The sequence below is a fragment of the Poecilia latipinna genome, unplaced genomic scaffold (genome assembly GCF_001443285.1).
Source record: "Poecilia latipinna isolate Pla-1442-1.1 unplaced genomic scaffold, P_latipinna-1.0 Scaffold758, whole genome shotgun sequence".
Taxonomy (NCBI): domain Eukaryota; kingdom Metazoa; phylum Chordata; class Actinopteri; order Cyprinodontiformes; family Poeciliidae; genus Poecilia; species Poecilia latipinna.
The window spans coordinates 1-12,072 of NW_015113374.1; the positions used below are offsets into that span (position 1 = coordinate 1).

Genomic DNA, 12,072 nt, shown 5'->3' on the forward strand with positions numbered 1-12,072 from the left:
TAGACCACCGAACCTGAGACCAAGACAAGACAAAGACCAGCACCCCGCGCTATATGACACAATAAAATTAAGTTTACCTATCAAAATTGCTTCTCAAATTGATGTGAAAGATCCACAATCCTATAAAAACACCTAGATATTAAATTCTTAGAGGTGAAATAAATTTAAGCAGTATCAATTCAAACTCTTCTTCATTCCGATTTGCTTTCATCTCTGTGCCACAATACACAGAGCTCTCCTGCCGCCCTAAAAAATAACGGCCTGGGCGGTTGTCCATATTGCCAGTGTCAGAAACCACAACTGTCTGCACCATTAAACATAGTAATTAAAGGTCAACGCTCAACTATGAACAATGTCCAAGGCACAATAAGCAAGAAGTAACCAAGCAGAAGGAGCACTGTGACTGTTTTCATCCTCCCCCCAGCTGCAACATCTGCCACCATGACAGGTGACGAAAACAATGAGCACGCTCTACATTCTTACGTTCTTGTTTTATGTATTTTCCATTTAAATAAATATATATTTTAATTAAATAAAATAACAGCTACTGCAGTGTACGCAGAAAATTACAACAAAGAACGGCTCTCAGTGAGTCTTCAGTCCTACAGGACTTAGTAAAGATCCGTCCAGAAGAATCGGATCGTTCATATCACTATATTGCACTTTGGTCACAGCGTTGTCCCATATAAGCGACACCTCAGTCAACACCTCCACACAATAATTCAGCGCAGGAGTAACAACTTTTATTCATCGCAGATGCAACATGTGTCTCTGTACAGCTAGCTTTGCTAGCATCACGTCCACAGATCTTACCTTTCTTTAAACTTTCCTTCCAAGTGACGTTAAAAGTTGGACGAAGTCCCACCGTGAAAGCGAAGCGCTGCTGGTTTTACATGTCGATTTATGCAGTGCTATTATATTACTGACGGTCAGACAGACATCTTCTCCCGCTCAGAGGAAACCACTGCGCATGTCTGGAGCTCCGTGTGCGAGTAAAGGTGGAGATGATGGGTGACAACAGACACTAAGTCACGTTATTGCTTGGATTTTACGGTGCCACCTTAAGACCCTGACCTTCACATTTTAACGGAAAAAAGAGCAACGCGACTTGGATGTAACGAGTAACGCGACAGTTTCCAAGAAATGTAGTGAAGTAGAAAGTACAGATACTTACTGTAAAATGTAGTGGAGTAAAAGTAGAAAGTATCCATTATTAAATCTACTTAAGTAAAGTACAGATACACAAAAAATGTACTTAAGTACAGTATTGAAGTACTTGTACTTCGTTACTTCCCACCACTGCTTTTAACACATTAACTCTCTTGCGAGAAAGCCAGAAAACATCTCTAGCAAATGTAAAACGTTTTCTGTGAAATTGAGTAAGTTATTTTGAAATTTGCCATTTCCATTTCTAGTGCGATACTTCAAAATGTGGATGGAAATAGGCTACAATCTAATTTCTGCTTGATGTTCTGAAGAAAAAGCAGTTACTGTAGTACCTATACCTCACAGGTTGTGGTGAGAAACAATGTTAAAACTGGAAGTGTATGTTTTCATTGACAGTCTCTGTCAGAGCTTGAAAGTCGACTGAAGCCGTGTTGTGTTACACAGCTCTTCCAACATATGCCTAGGTTGTTCAATATCAGGAAGTTCATAACACTTGGTGTCCCCCCGGATTATCCCATAATTACATGAAATGAATACTTTAATTATGCAGACGCTTCTGATAACAGCACATTTGCCCTTGGTGTAGTTTGTGTTCCTGGATCCAAAGCACATTCTCCACAGATCATGAAACTGTGATCTCCCCTCGCCTCTTCCTTTCTGTTCCAGGGGGATGGAGCCTCACTAGGGAGTTGAGTGTATTGATAATGATGTGCACGCTGCAGGCATAGCTTCCTGTGGGATTTGTACTCACCTGAATGGCCCCTGGAGTTATTATCTTTAACGATAATGACTCCTCTGTCTTTCATTGCTGACCTGGGTCTCCAGAAGGAGGTCAGAGCGAAGAGTCTCTCCTTCCCATGTCCTCTTTGCTGGTCCAAACAAAGAATTTATAAAAATGTATTACTTTTTTTTTTTTTTTTATTGTTTAACTTGTCTTGTTTGAACAAACACATTATTTTTACTGAAAAATTAAAGTGGGAGGGAAAACAGACCCACTACGTTTTACAAACGTTCTCTTTCATCAGAACTTATTCAGCAAACTTGTTTCCATCTTGATTTTAACACATTAACTCTCTTTCAAGAAAGCCAAAAAACACATTATTTTGTTCAAAATAATGTTGTTCAAAAGCAGCTTATTTTGTGGTAAAGCCTTAGCAAGCTGTTTACCACCAAGAACTAATGTTTTTAATGCTAGCAGTGTGTCTGAGGGCCATCTTTTTTTTTTTTTTTTTATCTCAGTCTAACTTGTTTATTTTTACTTGTTTTTCTCTTTGCTTCACATTTCCAAATTTTGCCAGAATGTTCTCCTTTCTCACACTGTGAGAGTCATGTTCTTTTATTTCTCCAGGCCATTTAAACATAACTCAGCCTGATTTGCTCAGTCAGAAACTCCACAAGACACAGGTGGAGGTCTCAGTAATCACAGGATATTAATCCTACGATTACTGATGTGCAAGGGCAAAAAATCTGCTAAAGTGATGACTCCAGTGTCACTTGGAGTTCTAGGAAACAACTGTTTTGTAGGCTACAAGCTAAAACGTGTTGGTCTCGCAATAAAGTTGTTTCCTAGAACTTCAGGTGTTGCTGAAGTCTTCACCTTATCTGACAAACAGACCACAGTTTATAAGACTAAAGGCCTGTGTGTCTAACAAGGTGGTTAGCAACAAAGGAGCATGACAGGGCACTGTACTCTCACCATTCCATTTCACTCTCTACACTTCAGACTTCCAGCACAAGTCTGACTTTTGTCATCTCCACAAATCCTCAGATGACTCTTTAGTTGTCGGTGTATCAGAGATGAACAAGAGTCTGAGTACAGAGAGTTGGTGGGCTGCTTTGTGTCCACCAGCTCTCTGTGGGAACAATCATCTCATCTTAAATGTGAACAAAACAAAGGAGATGATTGTTGATTTTAGGAGAAACAGGGTTAGATTAAACGCTATTAAACCACCTCCACTTCTTCTCCATCATGGGAGAAGAAGTGGAGGTGGTGGGAGAATATAAATATCTCCAGCTGGACTGGAGACGTAGCAGTTAAGCCCTGGGCACCATTCCTGCCAGAACCACAACTATGTGCACATCTGAAGCCTACAAAGTTAGGCATAGTGACAGTAATTCAGCATGTCTTCTATCTTTTTGCTTAGATGTTTCACAAAATGTTGTGCTTACCTATTGCGAAATGTTCATTTTTTTCATTTGTTTGAGATTTAGGGGGAAAAAAACACTTGAGGCTCTTTTCCACTAAACAGCCTCTGTCCACTTCGGTCCCAGACAGATTCAGCCAGTGGGCTCTGCCTGGCTGGCTCAGATTTTCATACCTACTATAGGTGCAGTACTAGCCACACTGAGCCAGGTACGGTACTGAAACCATTTGATTGACAACTACCACATTTGTTGATTACCTCACAGCAAACTCCAAACAACATTGTAGTTTAGCTGTGGATGGCAGACATACTGTCTGCTATCAGAGATCTGCACAATTATGAATTTAATCAGGAGCAGTTGCAGGAACAGATGCAGTAAGTTCTGAAGCAGAATGACTGTGAATTAGCAACGCTGCCAGCGATGGACTGGTGACCTGTCCAAGGGCGACCCTGCCTCTCGCCCATTTACCACTGGAGATAGGCACCAGCCTCCCTCGTGACCTCACTATGGATAAGCGTGCAATGGATGGATGGACGAATGGATGATAGTAGCGATGCCAGCAGCTCATTTCTCTTAAGAATGGGCAGCTATAAAGAGAGAAACAGTGAAGCTGTGATCGGCCAACTTTCTGTTAGAGTTCTAGTTTCACACTCTGATAGTGTGAAACACCAGAGCTACATAATATTAACTTGTGCTAATATTATTAGTTTTACTTTTCCTTTGGATTAAAAAAATGAAGGTCATGGATTACATCTTTTGACTGCATTACCTAAATCCAAAAAGTTGCTCATTTAAAAAAAAAGAAAAAAAAAAGAAAAGAAAAAGAAGAGCCAGAATGTAATTATATTTATATGTATAGCGTAATAATCAGGAGATCTGAGTCTTATGTCTCAGTTATGTCTTATGTCTCTGTTTGGGTCAGCAATGAATTTATGTAAGACAATATTAAATATCTGGGTTTATATGAGTCCATCAGAACCAGAACCTTGAGATTCTCCATCGCTGGATCTTTTCAAATGATTGACTCGGAGTATACAAACCATCTTCCATCTCCCAAAGCCTCAACCTAGATTTCTTCAGTGTCAGTGTTAGGGAAAGAAATATTAGATTAAAATGATTTATTTTTCTTATCTGATTATGTCTGCTACTGAATTAAGCCATTACTGGCTCTTGCAAATTATTACTAATTATAGAAGCATATAAAAATTTTGAGGAGTTGTGGATATTCAGTTATTGTGTCACTATAATCTCAAGTTTTTCAATAATAGTAAAACTGTCTTGGTGCATGGTTTGATAATTTACGGTAAGCCTTTATAGTTGCCTTAGCTCAAGTTAAACAACATCCCTGGGACTTCTGATAAAGTTGCCTAGTAATTGAGGCAACTTTATCAGAAGCTTCATTTTGCTGGCTTTATAACTTTATTAACTAGAAATAAAGTTATAAAGAAATAAGCTTGATGTGTACCTTCTATACCTACTGAGAGCATTTTACATTTCTTTATACTTCCTAAAAGGCTTTATAATGGATGCCCTTTTGTTTAACGCCATTACTCTTAGAATTTAACAAGCAGGTTTGTTTATAGGTGAAATAAGTTCAACTACTAAGTTGGAAAAATACTTGATGCAAGGCTTTGAACAAATTGAAAATGTAATAATACAAGAAAAACATTGAGAGAAAAAACAATTTCCTTGCTGCAGCTGCACAAAGGTCCTCCTGCAGAGCTCCTTCCACAAAGAACATTATTCATCAGTCATTGAAGAACAGCTTTTTTTTTTGTTTCCAGCGCTGAAGCCACCCGCGCAGAGTTATGACTGTTCAGCCATGCTTTTCTTACAATTGTGTGCAACGACTTCATGACCTTCTTTAAAAATTTAAAAAGACACTATTGTAAAAACACGATCCTCACAGCGGCCTGCTGCTCTGCCGTCTGTAAAGGCTTGTACAGCAGCTGGGACCTTGTTCTTTGTGCTTTTATATCCTTGTGTTTATCTCTCTAAATGGATTTCAAACTAGGCTCATTTTAACCATCAACTCATTCAGTCCTTATCAAACTGCAACAGAGAAATGAAGGATCAATGTATCTGCATTTACAGGTATTATATATATANAAGTAAAGTACAGATACACGAAAACTGTACTTAAGTACAGTAACGAAGTACTTGTACTTCGTTACTTCCCACCACTGGCTATGGCTATCTGAGTGTTAATTTTAGGAAAAGAGAGCATGTGTTGTTGATGTTCAAGTCTGCAGGGAAAATCCCAGCTTAGCACTGTTCAACAAACAGTTCACGGCTTTTGCAACTTGCTACAAATGTTAAAAACAGGCTGTATAGTTACAGATTTCTGCCATTTGCTGCCAAGTATTAAGGTTTTAATCACTTGTGCGTCACTCTGGAGTTCCAAACCGAACAAATCAAGACAAATCCCCCGGAAGAGGACAAATGAAATGGAGGCAAATTAATAGGGCAGACATCAGGAAGGAAATGAAATCTTAATCTTGTTTGGTTGTGTTCCAAATAACTTATCACTGGCCATTATCATGTGTCTGAAATCCCAAAGAGGAAGCAATTTGAATGGATAATTCCTGCCAACTCATTTCCTGTGTTCCGATATTTCCTTTTTCTGACAGAACAGCATGGGCGCATTTCAACTTCTCTGTTCTGCTGGGATTCGGTTCACTCGACAACTGAAGAAATCTTCACGTTTGAAGGACACAGAGAGTTCTTGTCATTTTTAAGTTAGCAGCATGAATAGTTTTTTCTTCAAATACATGACAGTGTGTCAAACTATATCTGCTATTTCTTTGTCTCTCTTCAAATTCAATTCATTTATTTATATAGTTTCGATTTCATAGGCATTTTGCTAAAAGAAAAAGTTAATTCAATCAAATAATAGTCAAGTTCAGATTGGTTAAAGTTTTCTACCAGAGGAAACTCATCAGAGTGCATCAAGTCATCAACCTAAATCCCTAAATAGAAGATAAAATGTAGCAGAGCAGAAAAGCTTTGAGCCAGTTTTCAAATCCACAAAGAAATAAAATGAAAATAATTGTTGGTGTGTCCTGTGTTTAGAAAAATACTGATAGTTCCAGGCTTGGTGAAACAGCAGAGCAACAGTGTGGTCAGGCAATTGCCAGAGTGGTCATTCAGTCAAAATAGTGAAGAGAACCAGACATAAAAACATTACACTGCATTATCTTCACCTGGTAGTTTGAAATGGGTCTGTTGTGTGTTTGCATGAGAGAATACCCAGTACTGGATTGAAGCTGGAAACATTTTATTTCTGCTGATTTTTTATTTTTATTTTTTTAACTCATCTGCAATGGTATTTATTGTTCATTATATAAAACTGTCTGTTTTTAGCTGGTGTGTATTTTTTTTAATGTATAAATAGAATACTTTTGTCTTAAGGACTGGGTGAAAAAAAAGAAACAATCTGAATATACTTAGTATATTTGCCAAACAATGTCAGTATGTACACAGCTGATTCACAAATAACTCTCTATTATTTCTGTCATCATTCATTTTACTTAATTAGCACTGGCAGCTGAGCTGCATTTTACACATTAATTAGACGTAGTCAGTCTAATTTGAATGTTTTGAGAATCAGCAAAGCTTGTTTTTAATTTTATTTTGTTTATCGCTTAATTGGACTGTTGCGGGAAGAATTCTGGTTTAATTGATCCCTCAGTGTAAAAGCATTCAGCTTTCTGTGCAACACATCTGGTTTGCACACACAGCTGCTCAGACGAAAGAGTTGGATGATTTAATCTCGCTCTAGTTTCCCTTATGAAAGTCTGCAGGATGAAAAACGTTTCTTTTCTCTTCTTTTCTTTTTCCTTTTCTTACAGCTGATGCAAGACTAGTTTGTTCTTTTAAATCCTTTCAAAATTTTAAAACCATTAATGACTAGTTAAAAAAATAAATTTATGTTTTACCGTAAATTTATAGTAAAACCATAAAAAAATAAAAATAAAAAAATAAAAAAAAAGATGAGGGTGTTTGCAAGTCCTTTGTCAGCACTCAAAGTGTTTCCCTCTATGTGCTGCAGGGAAAAGTGAGGATGAACACCCGAGGTATTGAGTTTCCTGTATCCATCATTTTGGACGAGTTGGGAGCTTGGAATAGCCCCAGCAGCGTCTGTGTTAGCCAGCCGTAACTGACATTGAGTGCATTGTTTGCAGTGGGAAGCTCACGGCTGTGGCCTAAAGGTACATTCCTGAGATCAGAATTCTGTTTGAAATACAAACAGCCTTTGTGCCCCCGTTGCTCTCATCCCTTGACTCCCCCATCCACATCAAGCCTCGAGAGCTAAGCGGTCTCCTCTCGCTCATGTGTCAACATGTGGGCTATCAGTTTACTCACACCCACATATGAGCGCGCATGCACACACACACACACACCATGGTGTCATTTTGATGAGGAGGTCCAAGTAGATATCTGAGTTCTTGTGGAAGAAAAGCTGCAAAGCCCTAATTTTTAAACACAAACACTGTCTCCTCTTTAACTTGCCCTTTTTGTTGCCCAGAGAAAACATACAAGCAAAAGTATGGTATGTACAGAAGTGATCTAAAGTCACTTCTTTAACCAGGCACACATCTTCAAGCCTGGAAAATAAGTTTTTTTTTTTTTTTTTTTTTTTTTTTTTTGCTTTTAAAATCTATCTGCATGAGTTTAGGTTTCTGTCCATGTTGCTGACCTTTACTCGGAATTAGCTAATAGTTGAAAAGTTCAAACACAATTTATTATTTAGCAGAAATATTTGGAAAACTTGAATATAAATTTATTTTTTTTTGCCATCCCTTTACGTAAGGATCATTGGTCAGAGTGAAATACTCGAATAGAGGATTTGTGGAAATCTGTCAAGTTGTATACATAAGAGAAAAAAATAGCTCAAGAATGAACACGCTAACCAGAAAATTGTAATAAATGTTTTATTTTGTACCGTGTTTAAGAACAAGAAAACCAAGTGGAAGAATGTTTGATGGTTTTACTATTAGTTAGTTTTATTCTTAGGTTTTATGTGTTCTCATATATATGGTTTTCTAACAAAAGCAAACCAAAAAGTATTGGAAGACCAGTTATCCTCACCACCATGAAATTTTCTTTTTTACTCTGTTAATGACATCACTGTAATTAAATTGTAAAAGCCAAAGGAAAAAAAAAAGATTCTTTTTTTTCCCAAATATATTGGTAAAATCTTATCTTGTAACTTATCTGGAGAACCCAAAAGGATGTATATTGTCTTGTGTATTATCTGTTATAACAGATGTTTTTCTGTGGATAGAGCACTTTTAAATTTCTTTTCCAATCAGACGTGAACTGATTGTTTGCATCAAGACTTTCATCTCTTTATGTGCAAAGTTTACATCTATTTTAGATGTACTGTGTTCGGTGCAGAGAAAATGACATTAAACCAAGTAAAGCTTTTGGAATCAATGGGTTGATTCATTGGAAAAATGAATGACATGAAAAGGTTTAATGCTGCTACCAGTATCAATGTGCTGCTGTGTTGTGGCATCTTGACTGTGATTAAGATGAGGGAAATTTATTTTAAAGATAAAAAGTCCAATATTTCTTCTGGCAGTGCAAATGAAAAACAATGCAGTAATCTCAAGATATAAAAACGGGATGACTTCTGCATCGAGAAATTGCAGCTGAAACAATCATCTCTGAATCAGCTTACAGCTTAACATCTGACAGCCAATTCTCTGGTGCAATAACTAGCATAACGTAAATTGTAATGACAGATTATACGGGATGATGATTGGTGACTGCTCCATCATATCTCAATTAATTTCCCCTCAACTGCTCAACTGAGGAGGAGATAATGGGATTTTGATGATTAAATTAGTGAGAATGCTGCACAGTTCATCATCTGTGCAATTGTGAAATTCTGGGGTTGAATCTAACATTATAAAGCCTGCCATCTGAGTGATGGTCTGTGATCTTTAGAGGATATTATAGTGTGAAAATGTTTTCTCAAATTGTATGTAGAACTTTACTAAAAAGAAAACATAGTCCACATCTGGACTCCTCCTAACCTATACTGTACCCATTTATTGGCTATTTTAAATCTCACCAAGGTGAAGATGTCTCAACATAAATAAGCACTTCAATGCAGAATCTGAAAAAAACATAGTAATAAATTGGCTAAATCATTCACAGTTCTAGGGTTTCAGATAACCCTACAGGTTTGCTAAAACATTTAGACTACAATCATGGAAAAAAGTTTTTTTGTTTTTTTTTTTTACAATGGCAATTTACTAAAAAGATCCAGTGGTGAGGGATTTTGTATTTACTGTTAGAGTTCACCAGATTTTTCCCTAAAGTTCACAGGATGCCATTACTTCTAGATGATTTAGAACAGAAACAGACCCACAGCATTACATGTCGTCCACCATTAACACAAATTCACTCTTTATTTTATCCCTCGATTATGGGATAGCATGATTATCTCTTGTTACAAAGCAAGCGCTTATTAGAGTTTTAGTTGTTTAGCAAATTCCACATTTCTGTTGGTAAGATAGATAATGATTCAGCCTTGAGGTCACATCATATGTATCTTAGAAAACCAACAAATGATGCATCATTTATCAGAACGACAAGAAATCCTTAATCAAATATGCTGAAACCATGCAACAATGACCTTCCACTTAAAAACTACTGAGTTGATCTTTAACATAAAAAAACTAATTAAAATTTACTGAAATATGTAGTTATAGCAAAATGTGAAGAGAGTTTAATAATTGTTCACAGTATAATCAAGAAGGTATTCTTACATCATTACATTACATTACATTGTTTCATGTAATAAAATATTAAGATTGTTGTTTTTCTGATATAAAAAGGGTAACTGCTGCTTGCTATACCCGCTGATCGCCAAAGTGCAAATAAAACTGGAAGCCTGTTGAGTATTATGGGAAAACTGGGAAAATAAAGTACAGATAATAACTTAAAAAAATAAGCCTATGTTCTATTCCAACTAATCTCATCTTATGACTTAAGGGTTCTCAGTTTTATTGCAGTTAGTCCAGTGAGCAGATAAAAGCTTTCGCAATAATGTCTCCACATAATTAGGAGCAATGTTCCCACCACTCAATCTACACTCAGGCGTATTCATCCTCTCCTCATGGAGTGTTTTCTCAAGGCTCGACCTCCTCCCACCATAAACTCCCGCCCATTATTACGTACAAACCCTCAACAAGTTGCCAACCAATGAGGCGCACTTCACAAATGCATGGCGAGGGGGGCTGAGAAAGCCAAAGACAAATGCTCAAAGGGGTAGGGAGCGTAGGACCACTTTAAGACCCACAAGAGTTGTTGTTTCCCCCCTCGTACTGTTTGTTTCCAGTCCCCCCAACAAGTAGCGCTTAATGATCCAGCGCACTCGGGGCTTGTACGGCTTCTCTCTCCGGTTCCTGGAGATCCGCACAACGGAGACCCGCTGCAGTGGAGGCAGTTGTTCCTCTTCGATGTAATGAGAACTCTCCCACTTTTTTGGGGGAACTTTTTTCTCTCTCTCTCTCTCTCTCTCGGTGCGTCTGAGTTTCTGATTAAGTTGTTCATTTGTTAAATTTTTCACGCCCAATCATGTACGGATAGCGGACGGTTCGCGCAGGAATCCGGCTCAAGTGGATCAGCGCTGACGGGTTTCTGGAGACGGGATTACACGGCACCGTGGCTACCCACTGAACGCCCACACACGGGCCCGATAACGCACCATCTGGCCCGGAGTAAATAACACTTCTCCAGATTGCACACTATCAATGGATGGACTTATGACACTGCTTTGAGTCTGGCCGAGTCAAGCAGCCATAATAATGGCATACTCCAATCTTTCAATGCATGGTATCTGCAGAGCTGTTTGGCCTCTTGGCTGCGTGCTTCTGATGTTTGGCTACTTCTCCGTGGCTTCCCCGCACCACGGTCGGCAGCTGATCTGCTGGCAAGCCATCCTAAATTGTAAAAACGAGCCCGGTTGCAACTACGCATATGACCACTACGTCCAGGCCTGCGAGCCCGTGCTGAGCGGGGCTAAGAAGAGGTGTCCCAGCCACTGCATCTCCTCGTTAGTTCAGCTCAACTTGACCAAAAGCGGCCCGGCTCTGGAGGACTGCAGCTGCGGCGAAGACCTGAGATGCGCACGCACCAAGCGGGCCATCGAGCCGTGCCTCCCGAGGACTACCAGCACAGGCTGTACAGAAGCCCGGCTGCAGTGCGGGAGGGACGCGCAGTGCAGCTCCGCCATGCAAGACTACTTGCACCACTGCGGGAAACTTTTTAACGGCGCGATCTGCACGAACGCCTGCCGGAACGTGATCGCGAACATGCGTAAAATCCCCAAGGGTCAGAAGCTGGATACGTGCATGTGCGACGGGCCGGAGAGGACCATCTGTGAGTTCGTTAAGAGCAGCATGAAGATGCTGTGCTTCGACAATCCAGACCCAGACAGAGAATACGGCAGCGGACGATGGGTCGACGAGGAGGACGGTGATGACAACCCGGACGGTACAGTGGAACCGTGGAGCAGAGCCTCTCTCCCGACTGCGGGCCGCTGGGGTCTGACCCTGCTGGCTTCTATTTTGGGTCTGTCGCCCCTCCTTTAATCTAAGGGTTTTCTATTGTTCCGATAAAAAGGCAATCAAAACTTATCAAAACACTCATTGACCTGCTATAGTAAAAGCCTGACAAACTGAACAGAGTTCTCTTCGTCATCATAACGGGATAATCCTCAAAAAAAAAAAAAAAAAAAAAAAA

The 12,072-nt window shown here is 39.2% G+C and overlaps 1 protein-coding gene and 1 long non-coding RNA gene across 2 annotated transcripts in view; both read left to right on the forward strand.

Annotated features, from left to right (window-relative positions):
* Positions 1 to 7,367: 7,367 nt before the first annotated feature.
* LOC106955674 (uncharacterized) overlaps positions 7,368 to 12,072 on the forward strand; it is a 49,030-nt gene continuing 44,325 nt past the window's right edge. Inside the window, exon 1 of the long non-coding RNA XR_001426632.1 lies at positions 7,368 to 7,523. This is a non-coding gene — a long non-coding RNA (uncharacterized LOC106955674). The remainder of the gene's footprint in view (positions 7,524 to 12,072) is intronic.
* On the forward strand, positions 10,594 to 12,050 carry gas1a (growth arrest-specific 1a). Its single transcript, XM_015045975.1, has one exon. It carries the CDS (start codon positions 11,136 to 11,138, stop codon positions 11,919 to 11,921), a length of 786 nt encoding a protein of 261 aa, XP_014901461.1. The 5' UTR covers positions 10,594 to 11,135; the 3' UTR covers positions 11,922 to 12,050.

Bases quoted from the DNA above. Each gene is read 5' to 3' on its own strand.
- gas1a (XM_015045975.1), top strand. From the start codon at position 11,136: ATGGCATACTCCAATCTTTCAATGCATGGTATCTGCAGAGCTGTTTGG.